The sequence below is a fragment of the Monocercomonoides exilis genome (assembly GCF_001643675.1).
Source record: "Monocercomonoides exilis strain PA203 chromosome Unknown scaffold18-1597598, whole genome shotgun sequence".
In the NCBI taxonomy this organism is placed as follows: Eukaryota; Preaxostyla; order Oxymonadida; family Polymastigidae; genus Monocercomonoides; species Monocercomonoides exilis.
In genome coordinates, this window is record NW_027150563.1 from 798343 (window position 1) to 821380 (window position 23038).

The following is a 23038-nucleotide window of genomic DNA, read 5'->3' on the forward strand; positions in this document are numbered from 1 at the left end:
ATGCATTTTTCATTGACTTTTTTATTTCAAAAAACACAATAAAAATGGGTTGATATTTTGAAATACTAGTGAGATCACAACAACACATTTTGCTATTATATCAATGGTGTTTGTTCACAGATTTGAAAATCATATTTTTTGTAAATCTGTCAAAGTTTTATAATGTCATAAGTGAAACTATTTTTTCTTGCTCAATGCAAAAATTGCTTGAAAGCCCAAAATTTCCCCCATTTGTAAAAAGGGTGAGAATTTGAACCACCATTTGTATTATTTGTCAATAAACTTAAAAATTTCCGTTTTTTAAACAGAAAAAAAAAAAAACATCGTCGTTAACATCTTATAATTTTCAAATAAATTCATCTCATGTTGTTGGATAATACATTATTCTGAAATGATATATTACTCACATTGAAATCACTTCATTTGAACAATAAAAGGCAAATGAATAATTCAAAAAATGCTTTGTCAGGTTTATTCAATTGTGTGAAATATTTTTTTTGACGCTTTTGAATTGATGCAAATATTGTATTTTGATTGAATAATGCATAACAAAAACAAAAACAAAAAATAAAATGATTAGAAAATAATCCGATATCCTTAATGGTGATATTTTTCTGAAAAATCTGAAATTTTCTTGTTTTTTTTTGATAAATAATATTAGTGTGATTATTACACCTCTGTGACATGACAAGAGAAAATTGGAAAAATGACAGAATGACTGACAAGATATTTATGACTTGTTTAAAAGGGTTATTTGAAACGATTTCATAATTCTTAATTACAAAAATAATTAATTTGAAAATCTTCAAGAAATAATTCTTATTATTTTGTAAAAATCAAATTTTTTATTTATGTGATCAAGTTCCCAATATTCATTTTATTTGACTCGAAATGTCAGTTGAAAAGTACTTTTATCACAATTTGTGATTGACCTTCATTGACAAATGAGAAAAAGACATATATTTCATAATTTATCTACAGATTTTTTCCATTGTGCTTTGAAAAGTCTTTAGAAGTTTTAGTAATATTTTATTTTTTTAAAATTAAATTTTTTTTTTTTTTTTTTTTTTTTTTTTTGTGCGTGTGTGTGTGTGTGTGTGTGTGTGTGTGTGTGTGTGTGACAGACGAGGCTTCAAGTTATTTGTCAGATCACAGAGGAATAGTTATTATTTTTGAAATTCTAACTTTTTTCGGTATGTTGATTATTTTGAAAATTCTATGACATTTGCCAAATAGAAAAATATCAAATATAAAATGTTAATCAATCGATTCAAAAGCCGATAGTTGATGAAAAAGAATGATTGAGATATTCTTTCATTGGATATTTAAATTTTTTGTATTCATAAAAAAGAATTCAAAACAAAATAAAAATTACAAAAATTATACACCTCAAAAAAAGTTAAGATTTCAAAAATTATCACACACACTCAATTATTTTTTTCATAAAAATAATAAAGTGCAAAAAGGATGAAACAAAAAATTTTTAACACGACGCTTTAGTGTTGGTTTGTTGTTTATTTTCTTATGATAAAAGAGTGCGATAAAAATTTCCAAGCCTATTTAATTATTTTTCAAAAGTTTTTTAATCATTAATAAAAAAATAAAAACATACAGGATATAAATTTTCTTTTTCAATCTTATTTTATTTTATATTTTTGATGAAAAAATTTGGGTTAATAAATCTCCTTACTCGCATATTGAAAGAATACTTACAACAATGTCTTTAAAGAAAAAAATTTTTTTAAAAAAATACATTTCACTAAACTGAAAATCCGTATGTACTTATTAGACTAAACATTTCCGGAAATCAAATAATAATAAAAAAAAGTAATGAAAAATAAATTTGAAACAATTTGATAAAACACATTGAACAATTACACGATAAGCAACGGGGAAAAGCGATAGACGAGGCAGATAATAAATAAATGCTTCCGCTTAAAGCACTAGTTAATGAAAGCTGAGAAAGAATTCAAGAAGAGCCAAGGATGTGAAATGAAACAACGAGTCAGCACAAAAAAATGATTCAAAATACGAAATAGAATTTTTGATTAAGAACAAAAATAAATAATCTCAAAAAAAGTTGTTAAGCTATTGCACACAGTTTTAATTTTCAAAGAATTTTTTATGTTGCAAAAATAAATCGTAATTTCGACATATAAAGGACTTAAAAAATTATGTGAATGCAAACGATAAAATCAAAAACAACTAAAAAATAAACAAACCAATAAAACACTTTATTGCACATCCGAAAAACCCTAGTCCATTTGCTTTTTCAACAAAACAATCACCTCACCCAGAGTACACCTGTCATTCGGCTCATTTGCCCACATCTTCTCCATCACCTCAACAATTTCTTCTTCTTCGATTCCTTCAGTCAGTGGCCGCACCCCGTCTCTCATCATCTCCTGTGCTTCTTCTGCTTCACACTCGCTCAACGTCTCTTCCCCTGTTGTCATTTCATGGAGAATTAGTCCAAGGGTGAAAACAACTGCCTTTTCTATTTCCTCATCTTCATTTCCCACTTCTGGAGCTTTCCATCGTTTCATTTCTCCCTTCTCCTTTTCATCCTCTATTTTCTCTGCTAAAACAAATATTTCATTATTTCCTTCCTCAACGAAGATTGAATATGGACATAGCTGTCTCCCCATCATTTCCACTCTTTCATCTCCAACCGAAATCAAATGCTCAAATAGCTCTGCCACTGCCAAAACCACCTCCTTCCCATCAACAACATCCATCGCTCTTGTTCCCAGTGTGAAATTCCCTTGAACTGAATGAATTGTCGAGTACAATGTTTTCAGGCTCCTTTTCTCCTTCTCTCGAAATGGCTTTTTCGCTGATATCACATTGAGTGAATGAGAGTGTGGCATTCCAGAAACACAAACACCCTCAGATCTTGGTGAGGGAAATTCATAAACTGACATCTCATTTTCATTCAATGTTTCATCATTCGTTGTTGATGGCGATTCTGTCTCATCCTCCTCATCGTTGTCAATCAGCAAAGGAATTTGGCTCGTCATCCCTTCCAGCAACGTTGATGGCATTTCACTCATCTCAAAGCTACCTCCATTGTTTTCCCTTCTCCTTTCTGCATTTTCATTTATTTGCTCGTATTCCGATCCTGTTTTCTTCGCTTTCTTTTCCGCTTCATTCAGTTTTTTTCTCATCAGCACAATAACTACAACAAAAATTACTGCAAAAATGAAAAGAATAATTGCACAACATATGAACGCAGTAACGCCCCATTCTGATTTTCCTGACCCTTCAGTAATTTTCCCTTCTCCATTTGATGAGGACTCGCTCTTGTTCTTCAGAATGAAAGAATCAGTGAATGATGGATTATCGGCATTCCCAAACAGAATGCATATTCTCACTTCTGCCTCTTCTCCCGCCTCACTTATTGTCTCCTTTTGTACCCTCCCCTTTGCTTCTGTCTCTGATAGATATCCACTCTCATCAAACACAAACTTTTCAATTTGCTTTTCATCCCCAATCTGCTTCGCAATCATGAATAACAGGTTGCACGGGAGAAGGAGCTTCCCTTTGAACACAATCTCCACTTCTTCCACTTCTTCTCTCGTTTCAACACTCTCCAACACTGGAATGAAGAATGGAGATGCCCTCTCAGAAACAATCCCTTCAAATAGACAGCCCCCATTCAATATCCACAGCGAAGTATTCCTTTCCCATCCGTCTCCTCCTTTCAAACTGATTATATTCAGATTCCCATCTTCAGAGCATATAATGTTCCTGCGGGCTGATTTATAGGAAGGAATTTGCTTGTTATTGTTCAGAAATTCACCTTTTTCAATCGTAATGTTCCCTCCAAAAAGGGTGATTCCTCCGTCAGAAGAATTGACAATAGAAGTCTCTTTTATTGTTGCTTGGCAGTTTGTCACGTCAACGAGTGATCCATCCCATCTGCATATTTCATCGATTTCTCCGTTATTGTTCGCTTCAACGATAGCCTCTTCCCATCCATCAAAAAGACATGCATCAATCTCTAAATCTTTGTTATTAAGCACACGTAACTGTTTCCCCTTTGTAGCCAGGCAAGAGCAAAGACTTAGGGTGTTATTTATAAACTGAACAGACTTTTCTGTCAGACAAGATATTACTCTTCCTTCGTTTTTGCCGCAGCTAACATTAGTGAAGGTGCAAAGTGAAGCCGAAAATGCTCTTTCGACTTCAGCTTCGTTGTCTTCCATCCTCATAGCCTCATTATTCTCAACTTGAATTGCGCTCCCGTCTTCTACTTCAATTTTCTTAAACACGGATTGAAGCAAAGCAATCGTTGAATTTCCTGAACATGAAACAATCGCTTCTTTTGCTTTCGCTGAACTTACGGTTAATTGAGAAGCAGAAAAGGTACTTCCGGAGCATGAAACGAAGCATTTTCCGCTTAATCCTTCGAAGTTCACTCTGTCCATGTTGGTAGATGTGCTGCTCTTACAATTGATGATACAATTAACAACTGAAAACTCTCTAAACGTGGATTTAGTTATTTTCAATACTCCTCCAATAACAGTAACCAGGCTTCCATCAAATTGTGCACCGATTTCTATTCCAGCGAAGTTACATTCATTCATTCCAAGTTTGCCCTCCAATATGCCAATCAAAGAAGAGTGGGTAACCTTCAATACTCCTCCAAAGTTAAAAGCAACATTGTCTATCTGCACATTCTCTTTTGCTGTAATCGTGTATTCCCTTTCAGCACTTTTCGCAATCGTGCTGTTCATCAAAATTGCGCACGACTCATCCAGAGGCACCAAGCTTATTCCAATCAAATCTGCTTCTCCTTCGATGCTTGCCTGTGCATCAACAAAGATGGTTGGGAGTCTGCCTTCCGACACGTGCTTCGACACTTCGTTAATCGTTTTGCATGGCTGTGTAATGCTTCCACACCCGTTATTGTCTTCCCCCTTTCGCGAGACAAACACCTGCTCCCCTCTGAAGAACATAATCTTGTCAATCAGATCCCGATCTTTCTCTTCCTCTCCCATACCAATTTCTCTCCCATATATCGCATTCCTCCGCTCAGACACAGACTTCTCAAAGTCCATTACAAACTGCTCTGCACTCACCTGCGACTCGATGTTTACACATAAAATAAACACATCCCGCCCAGACCAAGCGTCATTGAAGCTGAAGAATGCATTTTTAAATCGGAATCCCAGCACATTTTCATTCCCAACCAGTCCATTCCTGCCCTCTGCAGGAACACCCCCGCAGTCCAGATACACACCTCCGCCTCTCCCATTTGCTGTCGATGCAATGCACTTTCCCATTGTCGTGCTGTTGATTTCAAACGCAATCCTCTCGTTGCTTCCAGCCCCCAGCGTAAAGAGCATGCTCCCTCCTCTGGCAGAACTTTTGCTCTCGCATCCATTCAAAATGCATCCATTCATTTTGTATTTGATACTGTTGATAGCTTCACAGCTCAATAGGCAGCTTCCATCGTCCTCTCGTCTTATACCATTCATCTGGCACGATATCAACTCGATGGCACAATCACCATTTGTTAGAGAGGAGAAAGATGAATCAGCTCCGTGTTCCCTTCCAGACAAGGCAGTGTGAGTTTCTGGAATTGAAAATAATGGGAATTTCAAAGTTAGTTCTTCAAACTGGCAATTTTCCATTTTACCTTCAACGTCTTTTCCCCTAAATCGCATCGGATTCGAATCAAATGCTAAATTGTCCAAAGAAAAATCCTTCATTTCAAACGCTCCTGAACGAACTTCAACAAGGCAATAAGCTATTCCTTTATTTGTTTCAGAGTTGATCTGTATGGAGCAATCTGTCATATGAAGCATTCCGCTTGATGATAAAATCAGAACTGACTGAGAAGTTGTAAATTCAGTTGGGATGGAGAACCTCAGCAACGTGAGCTTTAATGTCTTCTTGTTAAACAAAACACAATCTTCTGATCCAACAGAAGAAGAAGAAGAAGATAACGGAGTCAATGAGGATGCAATGGAAATCTCTGCATGCGCGTCACGCAAAGATCCAATTTCGTGTTCAGAAACATCAAAACACCTCTCAACATGTGCCAAATCCTCAATTAGAAGATGTGCAACAAGCTGATCAGGCTCTGAAGAACTTGTTACATGCTTCAATCCAGTAGAAAACGAAGCACAAGGAAGCGACTTCTTTCCACACCCCTTCACATCCGCCCCAAAACTCGATGACACAATAATCCTTTCTGAACTATAATCAGCAATGAACGCAAGCAGATCAACTGCCTTTGTAGTAAAATAAGATGTGTCCATTCCAGAAAAGGCATTGACGTCTGAAGTCCATTCATCAAAATCAATTGAAAATTGTTCTGGTTTTACAGAAGAATAAAGATCAACACATAAGAAAAAGATATTCTTCCCCAAGAAAGCAACATTATCTGAAAATTTTATCTTCTCAAAAACAAAGTCAGCATCAACACCAACAGAATCGATGCAGCAAAACCCTCCTTTTCCAGTTGAAGGCGAACAACTGCACGAAGATATCACACTCGTTCCACTTACAGAATTTCCTCTAACACTCAGCGATCCACCTGCCTTGAACTTTATTTTCATTCCTCCGCCTTTGTTGCTTTCTAATGAAGTTAAACGTGTGGCAGAGCAATTAATTAACGAAAGAGAAGAAGACAGAGGATCCGCTATGATAACAGATTTAGAAGAACCTTCTTTCGCAACGATTTTATCGAATGAACAGTTCTTGAAAGCAAATTCAGATGTTGCAGCGCTATTCAACTGTACTGATTGAACACCAACTTCAGCAGCAGTCAAAAGCGATGCTGTTTGAAGCGTCACAGATAAAAAGTGGCTTTGCTCAAAGGTTGCTGTGACAGATTGCAATATCACGAAAGGTGATTCTGAAAATATCAGGTTTTCAGCTGCGCAGCCATGAAGCAACAATTTTCCATTGGTTACAGAAACAAGAGAATAACTAATCGGAGTAAGGAAATTGCTTTGTTTGGCAAAACTACATGAAGAGAGCTGTAACACTCCCTCTGAAGCAGAAGATTTGATGACTGACAATTGCTGCCCCATAAACTCAGATGGCAACAAAATTATAACAGTGGCAAAGAAGCAACTCCCTGAAATGTCAATCACTGCGTCTTTATTGCTTGGAGACAGATCTGAGAAAATGGTTATTCCTGCTTCTTTCGAAGTTGAAGATGCAGAAAGAGTCAAATCCAGAAATTCGAAGCACGATTCCAATTTGACCAACGTGTCGAGAATGATCTCCTTGTCAGAACTGTCGTTCTTCACATTTTTCAGGCCTCTCCAAATTGAATGGCATGGAAAGTCTGCTGAGCCACATCGAAGGATATCGTAGCCTGTGCTGGACACGTGAACTTTGTTTGACACGAACTGAACCAAAAACGCTGCCAAATCCATTGAATCAAAAATGGCGTCTTTGCCAACATACGCTTTGCCTCCTTCGACAGCTGGATCATCAACAGGCAAGAATAGCCTATCGGCAGATACAGACTCGTTCAATGAATCAAAATAAAAGAAGAGATTTTTACCAATATGAGCTTTGTTATTTGAGTATTCTGATTCTACGCTTAAGTCATATTGACCTTCGCTTTGTCGCTTACTCAAATAGAGAAAACCTCCTTTTCCTGTTGCCTCGTCACAGAAACATTCTCCGACTTGGCAGCCAGCAATCTTAATCTTTCCCGTGTCTTTGAGCCATACATTGATTACTCCACCCTCTTTGCATTTTGCATTGCCAACATTTCTGAAATCACACTCTTCAATATTCACGCTTCCTTCCAGTTGAGATGAAATAATCGGACTCATCGCTGCCTGCGGAGAAGCAGAACATCTGTCAAATGAAATGTTCTTCAGCAACAAAGTGCTGCGTCCTCCTGCTGTCTCTGAGAAGAAAGCCGCACACAACAAAATCATACCAACTGAAATGTTATTCATTGTTATTGCTGACGAGCCTGCATATTTCATGAATGAGCTCTCCAGACGGAAGCTGTGCTCACCAATAGAGCAATTATTCAGCACCACTGTTCCTTCTTTCACTTCAATGACATGCAAAAAAACAGAAGAGTCCAGCTGTTCGCTTTCAAAACTTGCATTGTTCATATTAAGAAAATTGTCTGTTAAAATGAGTGTCTTCAGCACATTTTGCACAGATGGTAAATACAGTTTGATTTTGTTAAATGAGAGAGCATCGTGGTTGAATATTGCTGCATCAAACACCCCCATCGTGAAGTCAAATCGAAATGTAGAAAACGTTGAACTCCAAGAAGGAAATACGGTCATCGAAGACAATTCAATTGGCTTGCTTATTACTGCTTGCGATACAATAGATATTCCTTTGTTTGTGGCAGTTGAATCAAGAATCTTATCCATACCATATTCAAATGTCTTGCACGGCTCGCTTTCATTCCCACATCTGAACCAGTCTTCCCCATGCTCAGAACCAGCATTCTTCACATTGACAATCGCCAGATGAATAGTCATTAAAAAAATAAGATCGATATGTTGGTCAATTGAAGAAGCATTGCACCCACACATCATGTTTTCAACATCAGTTGTTGGAGTTAGAAGATTCCCAAATTTTTCAAATGTCACACAAGAATTAAGATTTGGTGCTTGGATGTATATATCTCGTCCATATTTTGCCTTGTTAGATTCAAAACTGCATCCAGTAATTTTATAATCGCTGCTAATATCTTTCAATAGCAAAAAAACTCCTCCTCCTTTTCCAGCCGATTCACTGGCAGTATTAGATGATATTAGGCATCGATTAATTTCAAATTTTTTATTCGCCCCAACTGCAAAGGAAATGGCTCCTCCATTGATTGATGCTGTGCAAGACGATGAAGAAAAATTGCATGATGTAGCATTGAAGGAGCCGATGCCAGTCGAAGAAGATATAACAACACATGAACTTGTCTCTTTGGTCGATGAAATTCGTTCAAATCCACAATTGGACAATTCAATTTTCTGCGAAGATGATCCACTCACTAATTGTGAAATAAGACCTGCTTTGGAAGAGGTGAACTTGAGGTTTGCAAATCGGCTTTCAGAAAACTTGAAAATCCCATTTTGAAGGGAGAACAATGAACAAGAGCAACATAATTCACTGGAAGCATTAAATGATGTGCTTTCAAGAACAAGTCTGCCTCCGCTTATTGAAACAAGCGCAATTGTTAAAGCATTTGAAGCACTTCCAACAAAAATACAATTTGAAAAGGTTTGGGTTCCGCTTGTTCCACTCAGCAACTTCTGAACTGAACTTCCTTGAGGAACTGAGCCAATTGAATAAACAATGTTTTGAGATTGAAAGGCGCCTGATGATATAAAAGCAGAATTCGCGGTTCCTGCAATTCCGTCAATAATAATTGTTGCAGTTGCTGATGAATCATTTCTGCTAATAACAACATTTGACACTTCAGTTCCAGAATAAGACACTTTCACAGTTCCATTTGCTTTGATTGTTCTGGAAGATCCATTTAGGCGTTGAATAGCCTGAGTAATTGTCCTGCAATGAGCGATTACTGATCCACAATACTTTCCATCCCCTCGCGACGCATTTGAAGCATGAATTATCGACGATGTGTATCCAAATATGAAGGGCATCAAATCAAAATCCCCCCGAAATGTTGCATTGTCTCTTCCAAACCACGCATTTGTTCTATTCGGAACATATGTCGCAGTTACCGCTGCTGAATAATAAGAGTCCACATTTGCGTTTGGCAATGAAGGAACGCATATAAAAACGTCTCGTCCAAAATATGCTTGATTCGACGAGAACTTGCAGCTGCTTATAGAAAATTTTGATAGCGATCCGCTTGTTGAGAAGTACAATGCTCCTCCTCTTCCACTGCTTTGACTGACGCAGCAACTTGTAAATGTGGTGTTAGAAAAGTTAATTTGAGAATCATCAGTGCTCAAGCATATTGCGCCACCATTTGTACCATTCTCGTGAAGGCTCGAAATCGAAGATATTGAGCAGCTATTAAATGCAAGAGATTTTGGATACTTTGCTGAGATGAAAATAGTGGAATAATTTTTTGATGAGGTGATATTCGTGAAATTGCATAACGAGAATGTTAACTTCGTCACTCCATTTGTCATTTGAAATAATGAATTGTATTGCAATTTTGCGTTCTTCGTAGCAATCCTATTGAAGGAAATGGTTCCGCTCGAAAAATAAAACAAACTATCAGATAATTCAGTCATCCAGTCACTTGGAGTCGAAATCGTAATATCAGAAACAGAAAGGTTGAAATTACCAGAAGAACCATATATAATACGAAAAGAATTTTTGTTCACATTTATTGTAAATGTAGAAATCGTTGCATTAACAGCTCCAGAAATGGAAATCATTGAGGTTGCTGAATATTTATTCAAATTAAAAATAACTTTTGTTTGACTTTCTCCGAACGCGTCCACTTTCCCTCTTGTTGAATTAATCACCCAACTGTCATTTTCGTTGTAAGTTCCGTTCAGAAGTTTGATTCTCTTCAAATAATTTGGCCTTCGATTGCTTATGGCTGTGTTGACTGATTTGCAAGCAACGTCAACGCTTAACCCACAATTAACTGTTGTGCTACCATTGGACGCAGCAATCTGATACTGATCCATTTTAATAAGCTTAGAATAATTTGTTCCATCAATATATACTCTATTTCCATCATTATATGTAAAACTTGATGAAAATGTTATATCAACATCTTTTGTTGTCCAATCGAAATTATAAACATAAAAATCTGGCCCAAGATTATTTGTTGCCTTGCAGTCATAAAAAACATTGTTTTTTATGGTTCCGTATCCAACTTCATTAATGTATATTCCTCCTCCATAATTTGCTGTGCAATTCTCAAAAGTACAATTCAAAACAGTCAAATTATAATTGATGGTTCCCCAAATTTCTCCATCATAAAATAGACCTCCACCGTTTGTTCCTGTACAATCTTTAAAAATCGTAGAAGTAACATTTGCATTTTTCCCTGTTATGCTTTGCTTTGCACGAGAAACATGAAACAATGACGAAGGAGTTGAATGAGAGCATTCATAAAATTCGCAAAGATCACAGATAAAATCTTGCGATGGCGAAGTAAAAGAAAGCCCATGAACAACGCCTCCATAAAATGCATCGTGAACATGAATAAACGTGGATAATTTTATTGCCGAAGAAATAACAAATGAGCAATTCTCCTTCGCAGAAGCTTCATTTCCTGTTTTCACCTTGGCTGTTACATTTGCAAAGTAACAGTGATCGACAGCTTCGTAGTTTCCAATCCCAGAGCACAGTAAAGACGACGATTTTCTTGATAAGATTGTGAAATCAGAGAAGCATGAATTTATTAGTTTTACTCCAGAAGAAGCTTCATTCTGCAAATTTACGATAGAAGGCAACTGTCTTTTGCATGTGCAAGTGTCTATCGAAACGTTTGAAAACAAAACAGATCCTGATGAAGCAAACGGAGTTAATGCTTTCGAAGAATAAACAAATTTTGTGTTGAAACATAAAAGTGAAGATTCTCCATCAAGAGCAGTAATTGAATATTGCTGCAAGTCAATGCAAAAAATATCATTAAGTTTTAAAGAAGAGTTTGACAAAAGAAACAAATAGTTTGAATTTGAGGAATTGCTGGGAATCGTTTGCTGCAGTCGCGTCGACTTAGCGGTTCCCTCGCTCGAAAATAATCCAGTTTTTTCAAATGCCCCATTTGCAGCTCCAAAGGCTGCGACAATGCAGCAAACAAAAAATTCAATCGTTAACAAATTTGTTTGATCTCGGAAGCATAACTTTTTTTCTGTTCATTAATCTTTTTCTTGCTAAACAGACAAATTCAGAAAAATTTCTTATAACAACAATTGTTCTTTCAGTGTAATGGTGAGCAAATTTGATTGAACAATTGGGACAAATACGTGATTTATAATTTCAAAAAAAAAAGAGAATGTCCTTATCATCACAAAAACAAAATAAATATATAAAGCAATATGTTATCAATCTTAGATATTTTGGTTGATGAAATAAAAAATCATGATTTTATTTTTAACTCCACGTTATTTGTTCAATGACTGATTTTGTCTCAGATGGAAAAGTGCGCTTCAAAATACAGAAATTTGTGTTGTCTTGCACCAAATACACACACCAAAAAACAAATAAAAGAGGAAGATAATACGTGATTTTTCTCTTTTTGTGAAGTGCCATTTCTTTGGTTTTTCTTTTCCCGTGAAGTGAGAGTGAAGTGTCAATTTCATTGAAAACACCATTCTTTGAGGAAGCATTTAATTGCGTCAGAAAAGAAGTACTTTTGTTTTGCCGCTAACGATGTTCGGCAGAAAATGCTCAGAAAGAATGCGCCTTATGTCTGAAAAAAATAGAAAGCACAGTCATGAAAAAAATAAAAAATATAAAAGAAGAACAATAAAGGTGGAATCACCATCATTATCAGAAATCACTTTATTTATTATTTTTGAATAAACAAAACAAGCAAACCTCCCTTTGTGTCTCCCAAAGTGAAAATGCAGAAGTTTTTCTGGTTGTGAAACATGTCTATCACAAGCAGCCGAACGTCATCTGTTCGAAGCAACGAATTTGCACATGGCTTGGATTCTGCTTCAGACGAATGCTGTTTCTTTTCTCCGTCTCCTTCTTCTTCTTCTTCTTTTTCTTCTTCTTCACTCTCTTCTTCATATCTGCTTCTCTTCTTCTTTTCTTTTTCAAGTCCCTCTTTGCTTCGTTCATATTTCAAGTCGCTTCTTTTATCCCCCTTTCCCTCTTTCTTGCCTTCAGGAACTTTCTCTTCCAGCAATCTCAAAAGCCTACCAGGCGTTCCCACACCCACGCAAAAATACCTCTTCTTTCTCATTTCCTTTGCTTGCTCATGCACCTTCGTGTGCTTTCCATAGAGGCAGCATACAATTTGCGAAGAGTAAGCAAGCTTATCAGAGTCCATTGCCGAAGCAGAAGAAGAGTCCTTTGGAGTTTTCTTCGCTTCTTTCTTTTCTTTTCTCTCTGAAGATTTTTCTGCTTTCTTTGATTCACTTGATTTTCCTGTTTGCTCGCCTAATTTTTGTTTCACGTATGTTTCAATCTCATTCATCAACTCCCATCCTCGTGATGCACTCATCGTCACAATCAATATTGGTATGACACATCCTGAGCGACGAGAAGGCACAAGTTCACCATCTGCTTCCCACCATTTATCCGAGCAAGCATCCAATGCCCGTGTAATCATTCCCACTGGCCTGTATAGCACTTGCGTTAATAGTTCAATGCCTGTTGAGGAAGTTGCTGAAACAGGATCGAGTTCTCTGGGTAGTGTAATGATTTGTTCAGGAGGTATGCTAACAGCATCCAAATCTTCAAATGTTTTGAATTCAGTTGTCAGCTGAGAAACTAAATATGCAGCTTGATTTTTCTAATAAAATATATGATTTCTTTAAAGAAATAAGAAAAAGAAAAAGAAAAATACAGTCGGTGCGCTTATGATTGTAAAATTTTGGCTAGATTCTAGCTCTTTTGCAATTCTTTCTCTACGCTTCGCTTTTGCTTTCTCTCTTCTTTTTCTAGCCTTGGAATTCGAAATAGCATCAAAAGGAAATAATGAGTCTTCAAAATCAATAAATGCAAATGAAATCACTTTAAAAATGCCTCAAACCTTCTGCAACAGATTTTTTATTCTCTTCTTCGTCTTTCTCTTCTGAATCATCTCCAAATGGCAAATAATTGGAAGAAATGTCAAAATCATCAAGATCATCGCCTCCTTGAACTGAAGAAAATCCAATTTTCTGTTTTTGCATTTTGCTATTATCTTTTTTAGATTCAATAGCTTTAGACATTCTATTAACCAAAATTAATCAAGATACAAAAAAATAATTATTTTGATCTTTTCTTCTAATTTTTACTTTGATCGATGAGTAAAGATTCATCTGGCTTTCCTTTTGCATGGAGCCAAAATGATCGAGCATCTACAAGATTTAGGCAGTTTTCAAAAGATGATGCGCTTGATGATCTTCGAGATAACAGGGATCAGGCTATTGGTGGATTGAGAGATGATTATAGGAGTAATGTGCTTGACAAACAGCGAGCTCCAAAAAAAGCATCTTCTTCTTCAAAGGGAACTCAAGCAACGGTATTTTATTCTTTATTTTATTGATAATGCTGATATTTTTATGATTTTTAAACAATTCTTGCACTTAAGAAAAACGTGATTAATTCATATTTCCAATATCTCACTTCCACAGATTCAAGGCAACTTTTTGCAGCATTGGAAAAGATAAGAAAGCTTTCAACTAAAAGTTTGTTTTTTCAATCATATGGAGTTACATTTTGTTTTTCTATAAAAAAGGTTCAAACGTTGATGTTGATCTTCTATTTTCACATGACATATTAACATATTTAATTAAAATATTAAATGAAAGCCATCCTGTTGAGATAATGGTTTGTCAACTTAAAATTCGAGAAAATATTAAAGATTAATTTTTTTTTAAAAGGAATCTGTAACAGAAATTATTTTGAATCTAGGTATGTAATTTGAGTATTTGCATTTTTTTTGTCAGCGCTATTATTCTTAATGTTTAGCTGCAAAAGTGACAGGTCCACAGGAGATGCAAATCGTGGCATCGGGTGCCGTGCCTATTTTGATGAAATTGAGCGTTTGCGGCCATCAGTCAGTTAGAAGCAATGTATTCTAAGCTTTTTTCATATTATATTTCATTCATTCTCAAATTCATTTATTTAATTTTGCATTTTCTCAATTTTTTCTGCTTATGATGGAATTACATTTGATTATTAACTTTTTTTTCAATCTACTTATCCAACTGCAATATCTTCACTTCTCCAACGCTCAACTAACATCTCATTCGCTTCTCTATTATCGTCTTCAATCGATTATTTAATTTTCTATTGAAAATACTAATATCAATGCTAATGATTTTAATATTCCCTTCTAATCTTCCACTTCCCTTCTCTCCTTCTCTCCTTCTCTCCACAACCCCAACAACCCCTTCATCTTCCCCCTTCCTCTCTCTCCTTCCTCTCTCTCCTTCCTCTCTCTCCTTCCTCTCTCTCCTTCCTCTCTCTCCTTCCTCTCTCTCCTTCCTCTCTCTCCTTCCTCTCTCTCCTTCCTCTCTCTCCTTCCTCTCTCTCCTTCCTCTCTCTCTCTCTCTCTCTCTCTCTCTCTCTCTCTCTCTCTCTCTCTCTCTCTCTCTCTCTCTCTCTCTCTTTCTCTCTCTCAATTCTCCCTTCTCCCTTCTCCATTCCCAGTCACTCTGGGCGCTCTCAAACATCTCTGGGGACAGTCTGGAGCTGACACACTACGTCAAGTCACAAGGCGGGGCAGAGTTTGCGCTGCTCTATCTGAAGACAGCGATGAGGGACATCTTTGGCGACAGCTATGTGTACAATAGCGCTTCGTTTGAGAGAGAGGCGAGTTTGATTGTTGCGGATGGAGAAGGAGATGGAGAAGGAGAAGGAAGAGGAGGAGGAGGAGGAGGAAGTGATAGCAACAGTAGTAATAATTGGGGGGTTGATGGTTCATCTGCAATGGATTCATCATCATCATCATCATCATCTTCTTCTTCTTCTTCTTCCTATTCTTCTTCTTCTTCTTCTTCCACCCCATCAGTTATTCTCCCTCCCTTTTTCGCGGAGCAGCTGCAGACGTTTGTGGTGAGTGAGGTGGAGTTGTGTGTTGTGCTGTTTTTGCTTCAGAATCTAACCATGGACAGCGAAAAAGGGAAGACATATGTGCCAGCGCTGCATCCATTGGCCCGGTTGATCTATCACCCAGACGTCGAAATCAAAGCAAGCGCTGCCTGCAGCCTCGCAAACCTCACAAAGTACTCGAAATTCTACAGCAAGCTTGTTCTGAAGCTGGATATTGTTGGGGAGCTGGTGAAGATCATCAACGAGAAGCAGAAGAAAGTGACGTATCCTGCACTGTACTTGCTGGCGAACCTGTCGCCGTATGCTATTGCGAATGCTGAGGTGTGATAAATGCTTTAATAGAGAATGGTTTTTTTTTTTTTTCTTTTTTTTCTTTTTCTTTTTCTTTTTCTTTTTCTTTTTCTTTTTCTTTTTTCTTTTTTTCTTTTTTCTTTTCTTTTCTTTTTTTTTAGTCTTAATCAAAGATTATTATTATTATTATTATGAAATTTGTTCTTAATTTTTGTATTTATCTTTATTTTTCTCTATATTCATTAATTTATTATTTATTTATTTATTTATTTCACATTCATTCAAAAATTTTCTTTTTTTTCATCTTCTTTCCTTCTTTCCTTCTTTCCTTCTTTTCTTCTTTTCTTCTATTCTTCTTCCACTTCCTTCTCCTTCTTCTCCTCCTTCCTCCTTCCTTCTTCTTCTTCCTCTCCAGTGGCTCAAAGAAACCAATGTTCTGAGCATCTGTGACACACTCGTCTCTCTCATCAGCTTCCCTCTCCCCCAAATTGTGAATGACATGCTGCTCAACTTTGCTATTCTGCTGAGCAACATCATCGTCGATTCCCCAGACACCATCTGGTTTCTGTCCCTCCACGACGTTCTTTTGTCCCTTTCTCTTGTTCTCCTTGACAATTCTTCTGATTGGAATCTTAAAAAGGAAATAATTACTTTGTTTGTGAATGTGGCTGCTTCATTGCCCGTAAGTAAAAAAGAACCTGATTTGAATGTGATCAGACGCAATTTCAGTGCAGCAACAGCGCTTTTGCATCAAAAATTGGCTGAAGCGCTGATTTCGCTGCTTCCTCTTGCAACTCCCATGGATGTGTATCATATCTTGTCCATTTTGAAGCATCTGCTGAGTTTTGGGGCAGCTATAGCGGTGGTGGAGAAAGAGGTGAAGGAGGAGAGGAGGAAGGCGAGGAAGGAGAGGGAGAGGAAGGAGAGGGAGAGGGAGAAGGAGAAAGAGAAAGAGTTGGATATGAAAGCAGAAGGTGAAGGAGAAGGAGAAGGAGGAGAAGATGAAGGGGAAGAATGGGAAGAAGAGGACGAAGAAGAAGAGGAAGAAGAAGAGGACGGAGAAGGAGGAAGAGGAACAGGAAGCACCAAAACAAACGGATTAGGGTTAACACCAGAAGAGGTGTCAGTGTATGATGGGAATGTTATATTGAAGCAGATAGATGTGAACGGGGGTATCCCATTGATTAAAGGGCAAATGACATCGCCTTCGAAACACATCAAAATGACAGCGCTGAAAATAAACAGCACTTTTTTGTGGAAAGTGGAGAGGGCAGACAGCAGGGTGGTGGAGGATGGGGGGATGGGGAATGAAGAAGGAGGAGAAGGAGGAGAAGGAGAAGGAGGAGGAAGAGGAATTGAAATTGAAGGAGAAGAGGGAGAGGGAGGAGGAAGAGGAGAAGGAGGAAAGGGAAGTGTGGCAGCATTTAATGGACACAGTGTGTTTTCATTGCATTCAACAGCAATTTCATCAAAGAAGAAGAAGAAAAAGAAGAAGAAGAAGAAGAAAGAAAAGAATGAAGAAATTGGAGGAGGAGGAGGGGGAGGAGGAGGAATGAGAGATGCAAGCACGAATCAAATGAATAGCTTTAATAACACTTCGTTTGGAGTACAACAAAGTTTTGTTCCTCAACAACAAACAATTGTTCCTTCTTTTCCTCCTTCTCTTTCTCTTTCTTCTTCCTCCTCTTTTCCTTCTTCTTCTTCTTCTTTCCCTTCTTCTTCTTCTTTTCCATTTCCTCAACCTCTTTCATCATCATCATCATCATCATCATCATCTCAGCAATCTTTTATTTCCTCTTCTCAAATTCAACCACAAATTCAACCACAACCACAGAATCCTCTTTCTTTTGCTTCTTCTCCTTCTCCTTCTCCTTCTCCTTCTCTTCCTCTTCCTCTTTCTCTTTCTCCTTCATTTCCTTCTTCTTCCACTTCATCCTCTTCTCTTCCTTTTGCTTACACCCAGCAATCAATAAACCCCATTTCACCAATGCCTGCCCCTTTCTCTAACACTGCAATGGAAGTTGTTATGCCTCCTTCTCTTTCTTCTTCTTCTTCTTCTTCTGCAACTTCTCCTCTTCCTCTGTCTGCTCCTCCTTTAGCTCAGCAGAATCCCATGCAATTACAATGGAATTCGATTTTTCAATGAAAATTAAGGATTTTTGTTTGATGTCTTTTTTGTATAGACCATTTCATTTTTCTTTCAATATTTCAAAAAATGTTAAAAATTAAAAGGAAACGTTTGAAAGCAGGTTATTTTTGAACATTATTTATAAATCAAAAAAAGGGGGTCTTGATCAAAAAATTCCACGATTCACCAAAATTAGATCACACAGTGGCAAGAAATGAAAACCATCGTTGTGGACTGCAAAGGGTTTGTTACACGTTATTTAAACGTTGCATTTCATTTTTTCCATTTTTTTGTTGACTTCTTGATTTGTGAAATCACTTATCCTCAATGCATTTGAATGACTGATTTTTGTCTTTATTTCGTGAAATTTTAGTCATTTAAAAGGAAGGTTGGCTTCAGTTGTCGCAAAACAATTATTAAAAGGACAACACATCGTTTTGGTTCGTTGTGAAGAGGCTAACGTTTCTGGATCATGTTTGAAACAATTTTTTCTTTATCCATTTTCATTATCAATTATCATGATGAATGTATTGGATAACACATCCATCATTTAACATTTCATATCCTTTTTTGTTTGTTTCAGTTTTCCGTAACAAGAGTATGTTTTTCACTTTCAACATTTTGTTTAAAAATGTAAAATTTATTTTATAATGATGTATTTTCAGTTCTTTTCATGCAATATCTTCACAAAACAATGAGACACAACCCTGCTCGTGGACATGTCCACTATCGTGCACCTTCCATGATGATCTACAAAGCCGTCAGAGGTATGCTTCCTCACAAATCAACTCGTGGACAGGAAGCCCTCAAACGCTTGAAGGTATTTGATGGTGTTCCACCAAAATACCAGAAAGTGAAGAGAATGGTTATTCCAGATGCACTTCGCGTTCTTAACTTAAAAGCTGAGTCAAAATACACACGTCTGGGTGATCTTGCTTCCCAAGTTGGATGGAAATATGCTGGTATCATCTCAAAATTGGAGAAAGAACGTCTCGCAAAATCAAAAGCATATTACTACCGCAAGCAAAAGGCAATCAAGATGCATGCAATTCAACTTCGCAAATACAGAAGAAAGGGAATGAACAAAGTCAGAGATGCATTGATTCAAATCAAGAAAGCCGAGATGATTAAAAAAGATCCAGAAGCAGCCAAGAGATTTGCTGAGAAGAAGGCAAAGAGACAAGCTGAAAAAGCGGCAAAGAAAGCAAGAAAGGCATACAGGAAGAAGATCCTCGAGAAAGTTGCAGCGAAGAAGGGACCAAAGAAGTTGAGCAAGAAAGAACAAAAGAGAGCAGAGAGGAAAGCAAAGAAGGCAGCAAAGGAAGCCAAGAAGAAGGACGCAAAGAAAGATGCTAAGAAAGACCAAAAGAAAGTCCAGAAGAAAGTTGAAAAGAAAGTTGAGAAGAAAGGAGCAAAGAAGGGACCAAAGAATGTTCCAAAGAAGGTTGCAAAGAAAGCACCAAAAGCAGTTGCCGCAAGCAAGCCAGCACCAAAGAAAACAGTGAAGGCTTAAGAGAAGTTTTCCATTTCAACTCACTGGCACAAAATAATTTGCATTTCCAACAATTGATTGTTTTTTTCTTGCGCTCATTTCTAGTTGTTTGGAGCAAGATTATTTTTTTAAACGCATTTAAAATATAAAGCTCCATTTCAAAAATTCATAACTTTTTCAAATGGATATGGGTATTTTTGATCGAATTTTATTTTCTGGGTTATTTCTATTGGTTCGATGACTTTTCGATATATTATTAATGAAGTGTATGTCATTCTTTTGTGGCATTAATATTTTTCACACAAAATTAATTTTCAAACAGCCAAACGCTTCCAGTTTTTGGATCTGAATGGAAAAGAAAAGTCATCTCTGTAACGACAAATGACCGTCAAATACCCGATTCACAAACGTTAATTGATATTGCAGATGCAACTTTTGATCATCGATGCTATTCCGAGATAATGTCAAAGATTTGGATGAGGATAATCCAAAAACCAAAAGACTGGAAGATATCATTTAAAGTTTGTTTTTTGCTAGAATTTTCTTCTGGTTCAAAAAGATTGGATCTTATTTAAGTGCTTAGGATTGCTTGATTATCTTATTAGAAATGGGAATCCCCAGTGCTTGAATGATATTCGACACAACAGAGAAAAGATCAGTCAACTTGAACATTTGGAATATACGAATAGTCACAATATTGAATGTGGAAGTAATGGTTTGAAAAATCTTCATATTTCACTTTTCAATTTTGTATTTTTCACATTCAATTTTCTTAAAGTTCGACAAAGAGCAACTGCTTTGCTTCAATTCATTGAAGATGACGAAGAAATAAAAGAAAGCAGAGAAGAAGCGTTGAAGTATCGGCATCGTTTTGTAGGGACAGGCTCTGGATCTGATGATGAGGGTACATGGAACTCTCAACCTCCGGCCTATGCGATTGAAGGAAATGACGAGTATGTTTTTGAGCCACCGCTTGAAAATGGAGCCAGCAAAAATAAAAATGAAGGAGAAGGAGAACAGGAAGGAGAAGAGGAAGAAGAATGGGAAGAAGGAGAAGAAGAGGAGGAAGAGGAGGGAGAAGGAGGAGAAGGAGGAGAATCTTCAGTTCAGAATGCTAATCGTTCATCAAGCGATCTTTTTGGAGTGCCCCATCCTTCTCCGATGCGTCCAATGCCCGCTGGCTCGCCGCTTCCTTCTCCTTCTCCTTCTCCCTCATCATCTCCTCATCCTTCACACGAAAGCAACAACAACAACACACAATTGCAGTATTCATATCAACAGAAGGCCAACCAGCAATATTCAAACAAGCAGCCATTTCAACAGCAGTTTCAAACAGAAATACAAACGCAAACGCAAACACAAACACAACAACAGACTCAAAATGTGAGTGATCTTTCGGCTGCTTTCTTTTCTGACAGAAGCTTCGCTTCAAATTCATTTCCGGCTCAGCAGAAGACGAATTTCGGGTTTGATTTTCAAAATAGTTCTTCATCATCATCATCATCATCTTCTTCTTCTTCTTCTTCTTCAAATAACTCTCAAACAAGCACTGAAAATAGCATCATTCATCATTCAACTGCTTCTTCTGCTTTCTTCTTTGGCTCTTCTCCTCCAACACCCACACAAAATTCTTCTTCAACGTTTTATTCCTCTTCTCCTTCTTCCTCATCATCATCTTCTCCATCTTTTAATCCGTCTTCATCATTTTCTTCTTCTTCTTCTTCTTCATTTAATTCTTCTGCTTTTTCAAACACATCCACACCAAACACAATGTCCCCTTATTCTTCGAATTCTTCTTTGCCTCCAGTTTCTTTAGAGGCGTCATTCTTTGGCTCTTCCTCTCCTTCTTCCTCTTCTTCTTCTTCATTTCCTCCTTCTTCTGCTACTTCTTCTTCCTCCTCATCATCTGTTGGACAACCATCAAACACACCTGCTCAAAATGATTTCTTTTCAACTGATTTTACTTCGTTTTCTGCACATTCTCCTTCTTCTTCTATCTCTTCTGCTTCTTCTGCTTCTTCTTCATTTAACTTTTCACCTTCTCCTTCTCCTTCATCATCATCATCATCTTCTTCTTCTTCTTCTTCTTCCACACAGCCAGACAATCTTCTTCCTCCCTCTGAAAATGACCCAAGCTATCAGTTTTTCTCTCACCAGCAGCAGAGAAAGGAGATGATGATGCAGCAAAGAAATGCTCAACAAATGCAATCTTCTTCTTCTTCTTCTTCTTCACCTTTTTCTTCTTCTTCTTCTTCTTCACCTTTTTCTTCATCTTTTTCATCTTCTCCTTCTTCTTCTCCTCCTTCTTCGAATTTTTCTCCTTCTTCCTCATCCTCTTCCTCCTCCTCCTCCTCTTCTTCTTCTCCTTATTTTTCTTCTGTTCATTCCATTCATCATTCACCCACTCGTTCCACTCCTCCTTCTTTGCCTTCCTCCTCCTCCTCCTCCTCTTCTTCTTCTTCTCTCTCATCATCTTTTTGGCCTTCATTTCAATCAGACAAATCTCTTTCTCCTTCTCCGCTTGCTTCTTCTTCTTCCTCCTCTCCTTCCTCTTCTTCCTCTTCTTCTCTTTCCTCCTCCTCTTCTTCTTCCGTTCCTCATTTGACTCAGTCTTTCTCTTCTCCTCTTGTCATTTCATCAACCAATCAGTTTCGGCAAGACACGCCTCAACAGCCTTATTCATCGTCTTCTTCTTCTTCTTCTTTCCCTTTCCAATCATCAACTTCATCACCTTCCTCTTCACTTTCTCCTTCTCCTTTCTCCTCTTCTCCCTCTTCTCCCTCTTCTTCCAATTCTTCCTCTTCTTCTTCCCTTCCATTCCAACAATCATCTCAAACATCCTTTTCATCTCATCCTCGTTCCTTCACTTTTGACTGGAGTGCTCCTTCTTCTTCTTCATCATCCTCTTCTTCTTCTTCTTCTCGTTCTCCATTGGCTTCTCAGCAATATCAGTTTAATCAATCTAATCAGTCAATTCAATCATTCCAACCATATCAATCTAATCAGACTTATCAATCTAATCAAACATACCAATCTTCTCAAACTTCTCCATCAGCACAGACATCGCAAACATCGCAAACATCGCAATTGTCTCAGTCATCCTATTCATCTGATCCACTGCAGCAGGCTTTTTCGCCTGCTTCTTCTTCTTCTTCCTTTTCGCCTTCTTCTTCTTCTTCTTCTTCTTCTTCTGCTTCTTCTTCATTTAATATTTCTTCTCAAACCCCTCACAACACTTACAGCTGGAATGGAATGCAACCTCAATCACAAATGACAACAGATCCATTTTCACCCCAAACGAATTCACAAACGCAATTTCAGTCAAATTTTTATTCTAATTCAAATTCAAGTTCTTTTTCAAATTCCAATGCAAATTCTTATTCTTACTCGAATTCTAATTCTCCTTTTGGCCAACAGCAAACACCCACACAACCACAGCAATCGCACTATGTGTGGTGAAAATGAGTGGAATGAGGAAG

At 37.3% G+C, this 23038-nt stretch overlaps 4 protein-coding genes across 4 annotated transcripts; 3 read left to right on the forward strand and 1 right to left on the reverse strand.

Moving 5' to 3' along the window:
• Positions 1 to 1627: 1627 nt before the first annotated feature.
• Positions 1628 to 13216, reverse strand: MONOS_6799 (uncharacterized protein; the record flags this gene model as incomplete). Its single annotated transcript, XM_067877061.1, has 5 exons — positions 1628 to 1957; positions 2100 to 2163; positions 2223 to 10009; positions 10187 to 11713; positions 12475 to 13216. 3 exons carry the CDS (start codon positions 13214 to 13216, stop codon positions 2256 to 2258), a joined length of 10023 nt encoding a protein of 3340 aa, XP_067728850.1. The 3' UTR covers positions 1628 to 1957; positions 2100 to 2163; positions 2223 to 2255.
• A 678-nt stretch (positions 13217 to 13894) lies between these two features.
• MONOS_16789fu16810 (uncharacterized protein) lies at positions 13895 to 18192 on the forward strand (the record flags this gene model as incomplete). Its single annotated transcript, XM_067869660.1, has 7 exons — positions 13895 to 14113; positions 14183 to 14279; positions 14330 to 14421; positions 14475 to 14505; positions 14563 to 14666; positions 15247 to 15969; positions 16355 to 18192. 7 exons carry the CDS (start codon positions 13895 to 13897, stop codon positions 18083 to 18085), a joined length of 2997 nt encoding a protein of 998 aa, XP_067728851.1. The 3' UTR covers positions 18086 to 18192.
• A 69-nt stretch (positions 18193 to 18261) lies between these two features.
• MONOS_6798 (putative 60S ribosomal protein L13a-1) lies at positions 18262 to 19740 on the forward strand. The gene is made up of 4 exons (XM_067877060.1): positions 18262 to 18310; positions 18441 to 18541; positions 18651 to 18665; positions 18733 to 19740. The coding sequence occupies exons 1-4, from the start codon at positions 18282 to 18284 to the stop codon at positions 19578 to 19580; spliced, it is 993 nt and encodes a 330-aa protein (XP_067728852.1). The 5' UTR covers positions 18262 to 18281; the 3' UTR covers positions 19581 to 19740.
• A 56-nt stretch (positions 19741 to 19796) lies between these two features.
• On the forward strand, positions 19797 to 23018 carry MONOS_6797 (EpsinR-like protein C; the record flags this gene model as incomplete). The annotated part of the gene is made up of 4 exons (XM_067877059.1): positions 19797 to 19825; positions 19882 to 20080; positions 20136 to 20274; positions 20338 to 23018. 4 exons carry the CDS (start codon positions 19797 to 19799, stop codon positions 23016 to 23018), a joined length of 3048 nt encoding a protein of 1015 aa, XP_067728853.1.
• Positions 23019 to 23038: the final 20 nt, after the last annotated feature.